General features: G+C 37.9%; 2 protein-coding genes, 1 long non-coding RNA gene and 1 pseudogene across 3 annotated transcripts; 2 read left to right on the forward strand and 2 right to left on the reverse strand.

Annotated features, from left to right (window-relative positions):
• Window positions 1–3,208: 3,208 nt before the first annotated feature.
• LOC126612043 (uncharacterized) lies at window positions 3,209–5,382 on the forward strand. Its single transcript, XR_007618950.1, has 2 exons — window positions 3,209–4,017; window positions 4,247–5,382. It is a non-coding gene; the product is annotated as an uncharacterized LOC126612043 (long non-coding RNA).
• A 248-nt stretch (window positions 5,383–5,630) lies between these two features.
• Window positions 5,631–6,099, reverse strand: LOC126612041 (uncharacterized). Its single transcript, XM_050280339.1, has one exon. It carries the CDS (start codon window positions 5,790–5,792, stop codon window positions 5,631–5,633), a length of 162 nt encoding a protein of 53 aa, XP_050136296.1. The 5' UTR covers window positions 5,793–6,099.
• A 2,904-nt stretch (window positions 6,100–9,003) lies between these two features.
• On the forward strand, window positions 9,004–9,998 carry LOC126612039 (casparian strip membrane protein 1-like). The gene is made up of 3 exons (XM_050280336.1): window positions 9,004–9,293; window positions 9,387–9,510; window positions 9,604–9,998. Exons 1-3 carry the CDS (start codon window positions 9,052–9,054, stop codon window positions 9,814–9,816), a joined length of 579 nt encoding a protein of 192 aa, XP_050136293.1. The 5' UTR covers window positions 9,004–9,051; the 3' UTR covers window positions 9,817–9,998.
• A 258-nt stretch (window positions 9,999–10,256) lies between these two features.
• On the reverse strand, window positions 10,257–15,181 carry LOC126610466 (pentatricopeptide repeat-containing protein At5g15300-like; annotated as a pseudogene).
• Between the last annotated feature and the right edge of the window lie 1,466 nt (window positions 15,182–16,647).

Raw genomic sequence — 16,647 nt, forward strand, 5'->3', positions numbered from 1 at the left:
GGGCTAAGCCAAAGTGCTTGTGGGCCTCACCGGGCCAAAACCTCTAAGTCAGGCTAGCGGGCTGGCCATTTCCAGCTATCTAGCCAGCCCTCCAGGGCCAGAATACCAAGCTTGACATTTTGCCAAACCTCCAGCACCAAAATGTCAAGCTTGACATTTTGCCAGCCTTCCAGCTTAGCCCATTTGAATGCCAATGGCTACTTGGCATCAGCATGACGCCATCTAGTTGGTGTCACGTTACCGTTGGATTTGATTTTTTTTTTTTGACGAATTTAAAAAAAATTCTAATTTTTTTCCCTATAAATACCTAAGTCATTCATACACCATTTCTCACATACTTTTCACTTTAGCGTTACTCACTTTACCGATACGTGTCACTCGAAATCCTGTAAAGACTCGTCCCGCAATTTACGGAATGGAAAGGCATTTTCATAATTTTCACTTTAGGTTGAAAGATATTTTTGAATTAGTTACTTTTAGTCTTAATTGGTGAGCCACGTGGGGCCCACCCTTACAACTTTGTCCCCTGGCCGACTTTTCCTTATCCCTCTCTTTCCTTTTCTCTTTCTTCCCTTATCTCGTGAAGCTTTCAAACTCTCAGACCTCTCTCTCACAGTTCACTCTCATCATCTCATCATCTCCCTCCCTATTCGTGAGCAAACCTACACCCACACCTACAACGAACACCATCACCCACCACCAGTTGTAGATCTTCTCCCCTTCATTCTTTGTGAAGCACAAAGACTACCCAACAACCTTCTTTGGACGTCAAACTATGAAGAAACACCTCGGATGAGCTAAACCTAGATTCCTGGCTTGAACCGTGGGTTTTCAGATGACTTTTCCGGCCAACTCTGGCCACTAATTGGGAAACCAAAGGTATAATCCTAGTAAACTCTTGTTCGTCTTCAATTTGGTAGGTAGATCATAGGTTATAGTGGAGCTTCGAGGTTGACCAAAGCTTGGAAAGCTTTGACTTTCTTCTTCGTTAAAATCGGCCAACCCGGCTTGAAAACGAGTCAAACCTGATCCATAAAACCTAAGCCGGCCTAACGCAGTTGAACCGGCCTATCCCAGAACCTTGGCCATCGCGTAGAGCACACGCGCCTCCACCGGAGGTACTGTGCCGGTGACTTTTCCAACCAACTTTCCGGTGACCTAAATCCGCGGGTGGCCGTCCCGGCTTCCAGCGTGTGGCGGGGTGTGAGTGTGCATGCAGCTGTGCATGGGGCTAGCCTTGGTCCCTCTTATGTTTTTCGAAGTCTTGAATCCATTTATGACGTCTGTTTCCCGAAATTCAACCATTTTAATATAGTTTTATTAATTGGTACCTTTATGTGCTTAGGTGTAATTGTTTATGGCGTTTCCATCTTCTCTAGTTTGCACGACTCTTAGACGGCGAAGTATCTATGAGTGGACCCCTTCTAAAATGCATGATTTTACTATTAGAAATGCATACATGAAAAACATGATTTAATGGCTACGTTTTATGAAACGTTTATGAGTAAATTGGTTTCACGCTTTATGAATTATCATGCTTTATCGACTTTACGTTCTTTGTGGTATATATGATTGATGACTACCTACTTATGAACGTGGTTTTACGACATGACGTTTTAGTTACTGAGCTTCGTTTTGAGATATATATATATATATATATATATATATTAGAAATATTATGTTAATGTTTTTATGTGCTTACTTAGTGGTTATTCATATGATACTGCCTACGGGCAAATGATACTTATATATGGCTTCGGCTTGGCATCTGGTTGGTGGCTTCAGCCGGAAGATACTTATATTGGCTTCGACCGGGCGTAGGTTGGTGGCTTCAGCTGGAAGATACTTATATATGGCTTCGGCCGGGTGTAGGTTGGTGGCTTCGGCCAGAAGATACTTACATTGGCTTCGGCCGAAAGATACTTATATAGCCGTGAGATGTAGTGCCTACGGGCGATTGTGATACCACTACTAAGCACACTATATATGATATATGTTTTATGAAGTTTTATGGCATGCTAGGGTTTTGGAAAACCTATTACATATTATGCTATTGAGTTTTCATAAACTTTGGGGGTTAGTACGTTGTTGAATAACTGTTTTAGTATTACTATATATCAACTTGGACCACTCATGTTTTGTTTTGCACCTCCTCAAGACTTAGAATCGAGGTGTACAATTTCGACATCAAGGTACTCCGGCATTGGCATCTTCGAGTCCTCTCGGTGTAGGACCCATCTCCTTGTTCATTCAAATTTTATATTATTCTTTTTTAGTGTCTTGGATTAGTTGTATGCTTTGAACACATTCCATAATTGCATATTCATTATAGTTAAATTTACAAGTTTTATTTATGTTAGTTATTTCTTTCTAGTTCTCATGCATTCTAATATGGCTTCATCATCTTTGGGTGCGGCCAACACGTGCCTACCTGGTGTTTCGAGAATATCTAGGTCGGTCGTGTCAAATCCTATCCGAAAAATTATTGAAATTACATAAAGAGAAGAAATATGGAGAGTTACTCACATTAGCGACACATGTCACTTGAAATCCTATCCAAAAAATTATTGTGATTATATAAAGAGAAGAAATCCGGAGGCAAATTCATTTTACGACAAGTGACACTCAAAATATGTCCGAAAATCGTATTTTAATATGGTAGTTTAATTTAATTAACTATATTAATTCAATTAAAATAATAAATTATATTTGGCCTATGACCCTTTGGCCTCCTCGGTTAACCCTTTTTCGGTTGAAAATGGCCCAAGTATTTTTCGCCTTGGTCAAAATGGAACCCTAACCCTAAAACTTTTGTGGGGATGCGGCCTTACCCAAATCCAGTAAATTAACCCACCTCACCTAACCCATTCCTACCCGGTAGTACCCGTTCTGAAGAGAGCCATACCAATTAATCTAAAAGCAAATCAAATCCCTAGAAGTAATGCCACGACTTAAATGGTGTTATGAGAAAAAGCAGTCAGAGATAGCAAACTTCAAGGGTGATGGGGATGGATCTATAGGCTTCAATATCTCTTTGGTTTATGCACCCATGCAAAGTCACATCCAAAGTCTTAAGATCTAAATTACTCATTTTCTTGTTCAGATCCTATTGGACAAGGAACGCGGATCGGACAGTTCTAGGGTTGCTCTACTTGTGCAACAGCTGACACCATTAATACTTGGACTGTTTGGGTTTGGATACAGAGAAAAGCAGTTTTCCAATTTCTTATACGTGCAACTAGCCAACTACTAGACAGTAGATTCTATGGTTTGCTCTATATTTATGCTTGCCTCATAGCTTATTCGTCCAAACACTGCCTATCGGACTTTGGAGTCCAATCGGCTTCTTCTTCTCTACCTGTTTCTAACAGCTTCCTTGTTTGGGAAATTTGCTTGTTTTCTTGTTGAAATAAGTAGAGGGTTTTGTTTCCGTTTTCTGCTCGGGAATGTTGTCTTTCTCCTTTGGAAAAAAAAAAAACCCCTAAATTCCTGCCTCTGTTTTTTGAGTTTCTTGCAGTTAAGTCTACTTTGATTGGTTGACTTGTGGGAAAGTCTGCCCCTCTTTCGCTTTGCTGCCAAACATATACTCTTCATTTGTATTGTAAAAGTTCATATTATTCTAGGTATATGGTATTTTTCATCTTAAGTCTTGCATGTGGGAATGAGGTATGCAGTGCAGCCAAGGATGACTTGCCGGCAGCAATATATATTCAGTTACAATATTATATATCAACCCTTATCTTCTATATATATGTATATGTACATTGCATATATATGGGATGTATCATGTATATATGTTGATGTCATCTCATGCATATATGATACAGAAAGATACACGATCTTGTGACAATGAGATGGTCGGCAAGTCGTCTCTGGCTACATTTTTGCCTCCTTTTCTCATGCTAGATTGTTATGATGACGATAACAATCCCGATCTGGACAACCGTATATGCATAAAGTGATGGTAGTTGTAGTCATTAGAGCATGTTCTCATGCAATAAACCTCAAATTTGAAGGGTTAGTTTATCTAATTTTATGGAAATCTCGTTTATTTCTTTATGTATTTAACAGTATTTTTTGACTTAGATATTTGGGCATAGTCACATTAGCTATAGCAGATACGCTTTCCTTATGCACTCAAGTTCGCATATCTCCACTATAAATTAGATTAGTTTTTGGTAGAATATCGCTTGTCTAGTTAAAGGAACACATTCCTCTTTCATCTAATCTTTTCCTATCTTTGCAGATGGAAGTCGCCAGCTTGCATATATCCGATTTCATGTGAGTCTACTTGAAATGACTCACATGAAACTTTCAGCTTCTTTTGTTCGATGTTTTAAAACTTTCTACATGATTCAGAAGTTGGATAGTATATGGAGCTTTACTGTCCAGCTAATCTCTCTTTCTGCATTCACTAGGTATGATCACAGATTAACACAGTACTAACTGCAACTTGAAGGAAATGTCCTTGTCTGCTAAGTTGATGCTTTATTCATTTTAGGGCAATTTCGTGTATATATATAAACAGGTCGTGTGTAACTTATGATAAATGGTGAATGTGAGGTAGTTGGGATTGGATTAACTTTTCTCATAACATGAACGTGTTACCATATTTTTGCATAATCTATGAAAAAATGTCACTTTTGGAGAAATATTGGAGAAATTTGATTCAAAATATTTAATCTGCCGATGATTTGGAGAAATACTGGGGATTCATAATTAGGAGATTATTACGTTGGGTGTCGTCGACCAAATCTTGGTATGGCAATTTTTGGGAGAAAACTAATGTATCCGTCCTCACAAAAATGGTGCTAAGGTCCACTCACACCCACCTGTTGCATAATTTGGTCAAAGCGGTACGAAAACAAGGTAGGTTAGGCAAATTAACCATGTACTATTTAAGTAGGCTTAATTACTACCTTTGTAAATGTAGGCCAGTTGGTTATCTTAATGTGTCGTTCTTGTTATATTCAAGTTCAAATATTTCATTGTATTAACAATCAAATCACTCTTTTGTAAATAAAATTAACCATGTACTATTTAAGTAGGCTTAATTACCACCTTTGTAATTGTTGGCCAGTTGGTTATCTTAATGTGTCATTCTTGTTATATTCAAGTTCAAATCTCTCATTGTATTAAAGTTCAAATCGCTCTTTTGTAAAAAGTTTAGAATATCTACTTGTTTAAGGGAAAAAAAATCTCTTTTAAAAGAACATATGTTATTTTCGCCATGATCTCATGCCATACAATAGTTATGTAATCAATGTTGTCCTCTAAATATGAAGATCTATGGGTCCTTTTTGCACTCATTTTCTCTTACATCTGTCTTTCTATAGTTTTGAGCTAAATAAATCAAAAGGAAAATTATTTCCTTTAAATAAATTGGAAGCAAGTTATTTTCTCAGAAAAGTATTCCCATTTGCACTTATGCAGCTTTGATTTGCATCATAATTAACATATAGAAAAAAAGAAACATACATATTACATATAACAAAAGCCCAATCCAAATAACTACTATGAAACAAACTCTAGATCATACAAATCTCCAAGAAAAATTTGTATGAACCATATCAATTACAAAAACGTAATGGGAAACGAAGGAAGAAATTAAGACTGATAGATGGAGTTAGCTAAAGAGATATGAGACCTTCCCTGACCAGCAATCCAAACATGAGAACAAAGAGACCGACTCCGATGCACTGAGTTGGAGAGACGAGAGTCTGAGAATAAGCAGACAAGGTCACTGCTGCACCAACTATTCCAATCACAAAAGCACTCGACTTCGGATCCATTTTTTTACCTTTTCTGTTAATATCTTAAGAGGAATGAGAGAAGACACTTTTTGATGAACTTAAACGCTGATATAGTTCAAGATTTTGGTGGATGATCAGAGTTTAAGAGCAACTGAGGTCAACTCTTTTTGCATCTCAAGGGCAATGCTTGCCCCTTGATGCTCTCTAAGAGTGCCACAAGTCAACCCCTTAGGTGGATCATCGATAATTTATCACACAGGTGGCTAATTTTTAAACATGATATAAAATTTGGCTCATTTTTCAATATTTTTCAGAATTGAGTCCATTTTTTAATGTTATATTCGGTTTAGATGGTGATTTTCACACTCTTTGTTTTTTTCCTTTTGCATTTCTCCTTACTGATGTCTATTGACTCGTCTATAATTTATTCAAATCAAAGATTAACTTAAAAGAGAACCGTGTCAGAGTTACACGAAGACACGTCGGTACAGCTGCCCTACTGGAGTAGCTCTCAACAATGCGGGAAAGTTGGGCTTGAAGCTAGTAAGGTTGAGTCTTTGTTGAAAATTTTCAAGTGGGTTAGTGGGTTGCTTAGAGAAGTTGAATTCTTGCTTTCCACAAAGGAAAACAAATAAATTGTATTGAGTATTCATGTTCTTAGTGATTTGATTGAAGGGTTTGTTACTGGTGAATCAGAAGGGGGCGTTTCGATGTATGATAGAGTGAGGCGGCAATTAGTCCCTAATTATGGAAATGAAGAAACCCCAATTGGCTTTTTCAAGTTTGTTGGGTTATGGTGGAATTGGTTGTCGATTTGGGAGGTTTAAGGAGGGTACAGTTGAGAAAATCATTGGATTGCTTTGCAAGGATGGAAAGATACAGGAAGCAAGAAATCTTGTGAAGAAGGCTATGGTTTTTGAGCTCAGGCCTAGCAACTCAGTTCTTTATGACATTACTTGTGGTTATAGTGAGTAGGATTTTGATGATCTGGTTGAGTTTCTATGCCGAAATCAAGTGTGTACCTGATGTTCAGGCTGGGAAATAAGATTATGCGTTTTCTATGTAGCAGTTTCGGAACAAGAAGGGCGGAACTATATCTGCGAGAATGAGAACATTTAGGCTTCAGTCCTGTTGGGTTAACCTTCGGGTGCTTCTCATGATTATGAATGGAAAATCGCAGGTATACAGCACAGCAAGAGATAGTCCGAATTCTTAATGAAACTCAAAAGCTGTTGATTCTGCGTATATAGTTAGTAGGGCAAGATGCAGTTGTACATATAACATAGCAAGCACTAGTCTGTGGGCGGAGTAGAAAGATAAGCGAGAGCTGGCTTGTTTTTCCAGCATGCAGGCGTAGCTTTTGGTGGTCAAGGATATTATAAACTATAAAAGCTTACCAACTCTTGAGTAAAAAAACCGACCCTGTTGTAAAATTGATGGTAGGTGCAGTGGAATAAATAAACAAAACACAAAATTTACGAGGTTCCTCTACAGTCAGTGTGACCGGAGTACATCCTCGGGGCAACAGTGATGCTTTCATTGTAATATGAAATAATAAGAGTACAAAGATAACTCTCTCTATTATCTCCTCTCCTCTTCTTTCCTCTCTCTCTCTACCGTGAGTCTCTCTGTATGCCTTTTTCCGTATATTTTGATTGCATTCGAGTGCTCTATTTATAGAGCAACTCGTATTATTACAATTTGACATTTACAACACCCAATGTAGAAAAAAGATCTCCTGCATCCAAAGTCAATTCCCATTTTCATGGGTATTGAAAACTTATGCCAAAGTTGAAAACCCATTATGTGTGAGAATTAGAAAGTCTTCCAAGGTACTGTGGGCATTCACTACCTAGCAGTATTTTCAACAGACCCAGATATATAACATTGTTGTGGAACATGGTGGGGAATTTGGATAATTGTTAAATGGAAAAGAGTCAAAGGATTAGATCCAACATCCAAGATTGTATAATTAGGTTTAATGGAGTAGGGAAACTTTGATGATAAATCTTATCATGGTTGTAAAGATGGAGTAAAGTATTTATTATTATTGCCTTCTTTTTTCTTTTTCTTTTTTTCCTTTTTTATACAAAGTCATTCTCTTCTAAGGTCCTCTTTTGAGGACATTTGAGGACCAAATGAATTTTTTCACAAGATTATATAAATATTTAGATCTAAAAGCTCAAATATTTGACAACTTCATAATGCAAAACAAGAAAATGTGTTTTTTTAATGAGTTATGGATTTCAAGTTGGTTTTACTTTATTAAGTTGTCAAATAGTTTAAGCTTTTGGATCTAAACTAATATAATTTTGTGGCTAATATGTATTAGGTCTTCAAGTCCTCAAAATGAAGCCTTAGCAGAGCAGGACTGTTTTTATACAAGCGATAGTAGGAAGAGAGAATTGAAATTAGGACTTCGAACACAAAGGTAAATACTCTTAGTTTCTAAAAGATGATTAAATTTAATTTATGACGGGTATGTGGAGAGTTTTTTCTATGTATCGGGAATACAGTTCAGTACACCAAGTATCATAATACAAGTGGTTGGAAAAAAAATTTCAAGTATCAAACTACTTGTATTATAACACTGGGTATACTGAGCTGTGTTTTCGGCACACTGAAATATCTCTATTATATATCAAAAATAAATTGTCAAAGTTAAACACATTAAGTCATTAGTTTCAAGTGACAGTAGAAGACACATGTCACACAATAAATGAGAAAGGTAGCTATTAATGGCATTCCTCAAGTCAAGTCTCAAAATCTCATATTATATGCATGTTTCCAATTTGGTCGTGATTCACTTTGCCAAATTGGGGTCAAAGTTGGTGCAGTTGGAAGTGTGTGGTGACCTATTTTATTTGCTCTAAAATATTTGGTATATCAGAGCAAGTACGAGAGCAGGTAATACACTTCACAATTCATGGATCCATCCGCACAAAGAAGATTTTTTTAGGCGCTTTAACGAAAAGTTCTGTTTATTTTAATGAAAAATCATATTTTTACATTAAAAAGTTAATTATGGTACTATTCACTTTACCTTTTATTTTGTTCTTATCGTTAAAACTCAAAGTTTTCAAACATTTTTTATTAGTTTTCCTGATTTTTTTTCATTTTTTATGAATCTGTTCAGGTCCTGATGTAAAGTAGAGAGAGACTTTATGTGTTTACCGCATGCAAATAAACACCCCTTCGACTCCTGTTCCAAGCACAACAATTAGCTTCCACAACTCGTGTTTCCAAAACCGATTAAAAACCACGAATTTAATCCAGCACGAAAAACATTTGGAGAAACATGCAGGCAGGAGCAGCTGTTGAGCTTGGTCATGGTGAGTCCAACTCCAAAGGGATAGCTTCAACCACTGCAAGCGCAGGGGTGAATCGAGGAGCATCAATCCTCGACTTCATTCTGCGTATAGTTGCGTTTCTTGGGACCTTGGTGAGCGCAATCGCCATGGGAACCACCCAGGAAAGGCTTCCTTTCTTCACTCAGTTCCTTCAGTTCAGGGCTGAGTACGATGATCTTCCCACATTCACGTATGTTTCCTCACCATCAACTTTTCTGTGTTCATTAAATAGTAGAGCTTCTAATGCATAAACTAATGAAGTTTAATCTTCTTATAATAACAGGTTTTTCGTGGTTGCGAATTCCATTGTGTGCACCTATCTGGTGTTTTCTCTAGCCCTTTCCGTCTTCCACATCATACGAAGCAATGCTAAGAAGAGCAGGATTATCTTGATCTTCTTCGACACGGTAATACCTCATTAAGATTTTGCAAGTTTACAGCGTACTATCCATTACGCGTAAAGTTCGCTTAACGAAAGTGAGTTTTATACCTTTGTGCAGGCAATGCTTGCTCTTCTGACGGCAGGTGCTTCTGCAGCAGCAGCAGCTATTGTGTACTTAGCACACAAAGCCAAGGCGAATTGGTTTGCCATTTGCCAACAATTCAACGCCTTCTGTGAGCATATCTCTGGCTCTTTGATCGGATCTTTTGTTGGAGTTGTTGTGTTCATCCTCTTAATCTTGCTGTCAGTTGCGGCCCTCTCTAGGCGCTGAGCGTTTAACACATGCTTCGTGCATCAGTTTGTTGATTCACGTGACAGAGTGAATTTGCGTGACTCGTGTGTCATCTAAGATGTTTGTTTTTCCATTTGATACAAAATGTATGTTGTGTTAATGTATTCCATTTTCTTTCCTTGCCAAATTCGACTGTGAATTCGGGTTTGTGTAACTATTTCAATGTGCTATATTGCATGCAGTCTATCATTTTATTTGGACACAAAATGTTGCTCTTAGAACGAACTAAAATGAAGGCAAACGAAGATCGGTAGCCAAGAAGGGTTCAAACTCATTTACAAATCATATCAGAACTTTAAGAAACAAAACTTTCTATTAGAACAACTATATTGGTCACACTTGTTTAACAATTTCGAAGACACATTATAATGACATCAGAGCACTGGGTCAACAATCTGAGGCTTAAATCCACGGTGTTTTTAACAGGACTTAGGTTTGCAATCGAACAAAAAATGCTAGAGAGCACTGTTATCTGCTTCAATTAGGCTATAGCCAGGCTCCTTCTTCACCTCTACATCCCCTTGCCTCTCACCTCGCGAAGCATATATGTTAGATAGTAGCACGAAATCCCACTCTCGTCCCTTCTCATTTCAAGTAGTCGCTTATTTGCACTCCTTCCCAGCTCAAGGTTTCCATAAACTCCACAAGCCCCCAAGCAGATGTTAAAGTCCCACGTCGGTGGGGTGAAAAAGAAACCAAGGGGTTTAAATAGTATTACCCCACTCTAATTAATACCGAGGTCTTTTGTGGTAAAACCCCACATCTGACGGATTGGGCAGGTGGTGAAATTGGGCATAGTATTGGTATTTTTAGAGTGGGGCGGGCCTGATGATCTAAAAATCCAACATGGTATCAGAGATGACCGTTGAGTTCCATTGAAAACAAGTGGGCCCAACATGAGCCGACCCCTGAGTTTCGATCTAAAAATCCAACATGGTATCAGAGCCCACGATTTCGGGACTGTGCAAGCCAATGAGCTTGTGTGCAAGCCAACGAGCTTGTCACCCACAAGGAAACAAGTCTGAACTCTTAATATAGAGACAACCGTTGAGTTCCATTGAAAACAAGTGGGCCCAACGTGAGCCGACCTCTGAGTTTCAATTATCGATGTGGATCTCCATGTGTGAACCATTAAAATGGGGTTACACGTGAGGGGGAGTGTTAAAGTGGGGTTACCGATGTGGATTTCCACGTGTGAACCACTAAAATGGGGTTACATGTGAATGGGAGTGTTAAAGTGGGGTTACACTTGAGAGGGAGTGTTAAAGTCCCACATCGGTAGGGGTGAAAAACAAACCAAGGGGTTTAAGTAGTATTACCCCACTCTAACTAATACCGAGACGTTTTGTGGTAAAACACCACACCTCCACACCTGACGGATTGGGTAGGTGGTGAAGTTGGGGACAATATTAGTGTTATTAGAGTGGTACGGGCCCTGCAATCTAAAAATCCAACAGCAGATTCCTCCAAACAATGGCATTGGGAGCAATCTCCATTTTCTCTATGAACTCAAATACGTCATTTAGTAGCCCGGCACGCCCTAACAAATCCACCATACACCTGCAATGCTTTATGTTCGGCACAATTCTGTAAACATTCGTCATTAGATTGAAATATTTACGCCCCTCTTCTACTTTCCCGGCATGACTGCAAGCAACCAAAATTCCAACGACATGATCTTGTTAAGCCTGAATTTCAACCTTCGCATCTCTTTAAACAGATTAACCGATTCTTTAGTGTGGCCATGAAATGCCAACCCTCCCATCATCGAATTCCATGAAGACACAACCTTGTCCCTCATCCGCCATAATACATATCTATAAGCGCATTTCCAAGTATGATGCTCATATCTCCTGAACCCATCTCCAGAAGAGCGAAATTTATTGCCCTACGTCCAAATCTCTAATATCTTTCAAGCAGACAAAAGTGTTGGTTAAACTTTTTGAAATTGTAAACTTAAGCTACTAAAGAGATGGCTAAGAAGCTCTGAATTTCATTAATTCAACTTGAATGAGAAATTACAACTTAAATAACAAAAATAAGTCTACTGCTGCAACCAACATAACGTCCACTTTGTAGATTTTGTGGACTACATACCACGACTCCAGCATGAAAATACACTCATGCCTTTCTATTGAAGTCATCAATAAAAGAAAAATATTTCTTCTTACCATTTGATATTGGATTGATTGGACCACATATGTCTTAATGCACCAGCTCCAGTAGGTTTTGAGCTCTCCAAGCCTTTCCTTTGGGAAATTGATCATGATGTTGTTTGCTAATAACACACTCTTTGCAGACTTCAGATGGAGGTGTGATCATGGGAAGGCCATTCACCATTTGCTTCTGATACAGTGTCCTTAAGCCATTGAAATTCAAATGGCTATATCGGAAGTGCCACAACCACGATGAATCATCTTTCTTAGCCATCAAACAAGTTTGGACAGTCTTGATCTTCAGCATAAAAAATCTGTTTTGGCTCATTTGGACCATAGTAATGGCACCCCTTACAGAATCATATATCTCATATGCATCTTTCTGAAGAGTTATTATAATAGGGAGTTTTAATGAAAAGTCTACGGTACTGTTCACTTCAACAAAAAACTACATTTTTACACTAAAAAGTCAAACCTGGTACTATTCATTTTACCCTTTATTTTGTCTTTATCGTTAAAACTCAAAGTTTTCAAACCCTTTTCATTAGTTTTCCTATTATAATAACCTTTTTCTTGTAACTGTCCAACGCTCAACAAATTTGTTTTCAAACTAGGCACATAAAACGCATTTGAAATTGTGTCAACAAAATCATTCTTAGTCCTATTCTTAGTCCCTATATGTCACAGTAATTCGAAAGTTTTCATTCAGAAATGAAAATGATGACTTACAGCCACTTATATGATTGTTGCAACCTGTGTCTACATACCACACTTCTGAATCGATCTCCTCCTTGACGTGGAAAGCCATCAAAAGTGTCTCATCATCCTTCTTTTCAGCAAAGTTGGACTTCTCTCCCTTCTCTTTGTTTTTTGGCAACTTCCTGTAGCATTCATTGCCATAATGCCCATAGTTTCCACACCTTTAGCACTCAATGTTAGACTTGTTAACTTGTCATTTTCCTCTATTTTGAGAGTGATCATCATGTCTCTTAGAACTTTGGTGTTATCTGTCTCCATCTTGGTTGCCTCGACCACCTCTTCCTCTACCTCTACCTCGACCTCTTCCTTTTGAGCTTGAGGATTCATAAAAGGTAGAAGCTTTCAGAGCTTGTTCTTATGAGTTGACACATTCTGTGGTGCCACGGTTCAACTACTGCTAATGACCAACAAGGAGCTTCGAAGCTCATCAATCGACATCTCCACATTGTCGTTTGACTCTTCAATATAGCAAACGATGTAGTTGAACATTGGAGCCATAGGTCTCAGGATCTTATCTACAATGGAGCCATCATCAAGCTTGTCACCATGGATTCACATTTTGTTTGCAATCTTCATGGTCCTAGCAAAATACTCGGTGATAGACTCTCCATTTTTCATTTGAAGAGTCTCACAGTCTTGTTTTAGGGCCTGAAGCTATGCATGCTTCACTCTTGCTAACCCTTGGTACTTTTTCTTCATGGAGTCCCAAATGTGCTTCGAAGTATCCTTCTAGAGAATAGTCTCCAAAATCGCACGATCAATTGATTGGAATAGGTAATTCTTTATCTTCAAATCATTCAACTTCAGTTCTTCCAGCTTCCGTTGTTGCACAGCCGTAATCGTGTTTTCTTCGGGTATAATATACCACATTTCCACAAGATCCCAATACTCTTTGGACCTTAGGAAATTCTTCATCAACATGCTCCAATGATCGTAGTGACCGTCAAAGCGTGGAATCGTTGGCTGAATGAAATTCTCCGCTGGCTTGTCAGACGCCATGGATGCTTGATATTGCAAGGACAAAAGTTGTTGCTTCTATGTGAGATTCTCAACATAGGCCCAGTGGGGGCTCTGATGCCAAGTGTTGGTTACACTTTTTGAAACTGTAAACTTAAGCTTGCTGATAAAGAGATGGCTAAGAAGCTCTCAATTTCATTAATTCAACTTTGAATGAGAAATTACAACTTAAATAAGAAAAACAAGTCTACTGCTACAACCAACATAACATCCACTTTGCAGATTTTGTGGAACTATATACCACGACTCCAGCATAAAAAATAAACATGATTAACAACCTAACCATGACTCATACAATTTAAGGATTCTCATATAGATTAGGTAAACAAGTCTCCTAACCACGTGCAACCACTTTATTGAAAAATAAATAATCTAAATATAAATCTTAACAAAAAGACCCGAAAACATTGTCACTTCATCAGGCTTTTCTCCCAGGTTTCTCATCTCATCAAACATTTGCAATGCCTGCTCATTTGAGGCGCAGAGTACATAACCAGCAATCATTGCATTCCAAGTCACGTCTCTCTTCGGAACCTCATCAAAGAGCTTCCTTGCACTCTCCATCTTCTTGCATATACTGCTGTCAAAGCTGACCACGGCACAACCCCCTCTTCGCCAAGTCATCAAAAAGCGTGCTTGCAATCCTCAAATCTCCACAATTAGCGTGAAAATAAGTAAGGGTATTCCTCACAAACGTGTTCGACTCGAACCAGAACCTCGCAACCTTCCCATGAATCCCCATTCCCATGTTAACCCAAGAAAGCTTAGTGCAGGATTTTCCATCTGGGTATACAGTAAAACCGCATTTAAAGGGTTTTGGCTCTGAGCTGAGCCTCTGATCATGGTGTCCCACATGAAGGTGTCTGGTTCAGACACATGATCGAATGGCATACTTTATGGTGCCTGAAATCCCCATGGCGCAGCAGAATATGAGTTCTCGTATGGCGGAATAGTTCGAATTGAAGCCGTTGACCACCATGGAACCGTGGACTTGCTTGAGAGCTCGGAGGTTGGTGCATTTTCGCCATAGGCTTGACCGTTAGTGGCGGTTGGTGCTCCTGTCGTTTGGTCTCTTTCGGATCATTACACGTTGCTCCGCCACTAGGACTCTTGGGAGGAAGCCCAAACTCAAATTAAAAGGAAAATGGGCTGAAAATGGGCTTTTAGCTCGGATTTCGGCCCATCTAATTTAGAATGGACCACCAAGCTACAATTTTAAGCTCAAATTATTGAAACGGAACGACGCACAATGAGAAAGAGTGAGAGTTTAAATAGTTGGAATAGTTGTGGTAGAAATTTTATGTGCAGAATTACTATACTGTGTTAAAGCATAAATTTTGTGTTAGTAGTGTTGATATTTGAAACCGCAGAAGATCAATAACTTGTCAATACGTGTTGCTACTAATATATTATCAATACTTTATTGGCACCATATCAACTGTTTACATAATAACTGGTTTGTGTGTCTTAGCTAAATGTTTCATCATCGTAATTGTCAGCATCACCATGGCAAGACCTAGTTATTTGTATCATTTGTGAGTGTTGTATAATACAGGGTAGAAGTGGAAATGGATCGTCTTAAAGTATACCAATTTATATTTTTGTGTTATGTTCATATCAATCGACGAGTTGATTAACACACAAAATGATACAAAAGTAATTTTTTTTTTTTGTTGGTCCAAATACAAAAGTAATTATCTAATAATAAGATAATAGTTGGACAATGTTAGCTACGTTCTTAACGTGTTCGCATTGAATTTTTCATACGAGTTTTGAACCATATATTATGTCGTGTCTAGAATTACCACTCTTAAGGGTGGTTTGGGAGTGAGGTGCTTAAAAAAAAAGCACCCATGAAAAAAAGCTGTGAAGGTTTTAGGTGTTTGGTAAACTGAAAAAAAATGGCTTATTTTGGAAGCTACTGTGAGAATAAGCTGAAATCAAAGGAAAAAGCTGAAGTTGCTATTTGCAGCTTTGGAAAACTAGCTTTTTTTCAAAGCACATGGAGCTACAGTGCTCCTTTAATGAAAAGACCCACTATCAAACTACTTTTTTTTCCAAAAGCACTTTTACAAAAAAATTTACCAAACACTCTACTGATTTATTTCACAACCGCTTATTCTCACAGCACAGCCACTTATTCTCACAGCAGCTTTTTTTCAAAGCACAGCAATACCAAACCAGCCCTTAATATAGACGGTAACGTGCACTTTGTTCATGGTCATTGTGTGTTTCAAACAATAATTAAATCAAGCACAAATAATTGTGAAAAAAAAAAATCAACTTAGGTGGTGACAAATCTATGAAATAATAACCATACAACTGCCTCCTACATAAGAAATTGTTTCAAATCTGTCCCCAAGAATCTAACATGATAATTTCGTCAACGATACAGTCATGATCATCCTGATTTCTCAACAGAAACATGTTCTTGATAAATAATTGTTCAAACACTTTGAAAATTTTAAAAGAAGAAATAATGTTGCCTTTTTTAAGAGCAAATAAGAAGAAAAGAAAGAAAAAGAAGATCTGCCGCCTCCCCCAGATACCATATATAATTTGTTCAAATAAAATTTAAGGTACTTCTGATAGCTATCACATCTTAAAGAATAGAATAAATATATTTAATTAGCTATGTTTATGTCACATAAGATAAGACTAGTCACTGGGATATAGTTATAAATATTATCTTTCAACAATATTATACAGGAATATATCGCTCGTTTGAACGTATTTTTAAAATGATTTAAAGTTTTTTTTGTTAAAATTGTTTTTGGACTCTAAAAGCACTTCAAGTGTTTTTTTTTTCCAGAATTTACTTGTATTTTTTGTTAATGATTAGTTCCAAAAGCACTTCAAGTGTTTTCAGTTATTTTAA

The sequence above is a fragment of the Malus sylvestris genome, chromosome 17 (assembly GCF_916048215.2).
Source record: "Malus sylvestris chromosome 17, drMalSylv7.2, whole genome shotgun sequence".
Taxonomy (NCBI): domain Eukaryota; kingdom Viridiplantae; phylum Streptophyta; class Magnoliopsida; order Rosales; family Rosaceae; genus Malus; species Malus sylvestris.

Coding starts and splice junctions, on each gene's coding strand:
- LOC126612039 (XM_050280336.1), top strand. CDS start 9,052: ATGCAGGCAGGAGCAGCTGTTGAGCTTGGTCATGGTGAGTCCAACTCC. Junction 9,294..9,386: donor GATGATCTTCCCACATTCAC/GTATGTTTCCTC, acceptor TTATAATAACAG/GTTTTTCGTGGTTGCGAATT. Junction 9,511..9,603: donor TCTTGATCTTCTTCGACACG/GTAATACCTCAT, acceptor ACCTTTGTGCAG/GCAATGCTTGCTCTTCTGAC.
- LOC126612041 (XM_050280339.1), bottom strand. CDS start 5,792: ATGGATCCGAAGTCGAGTGCTTTTGTGATTGGAATAGTTGGTGCAGCA.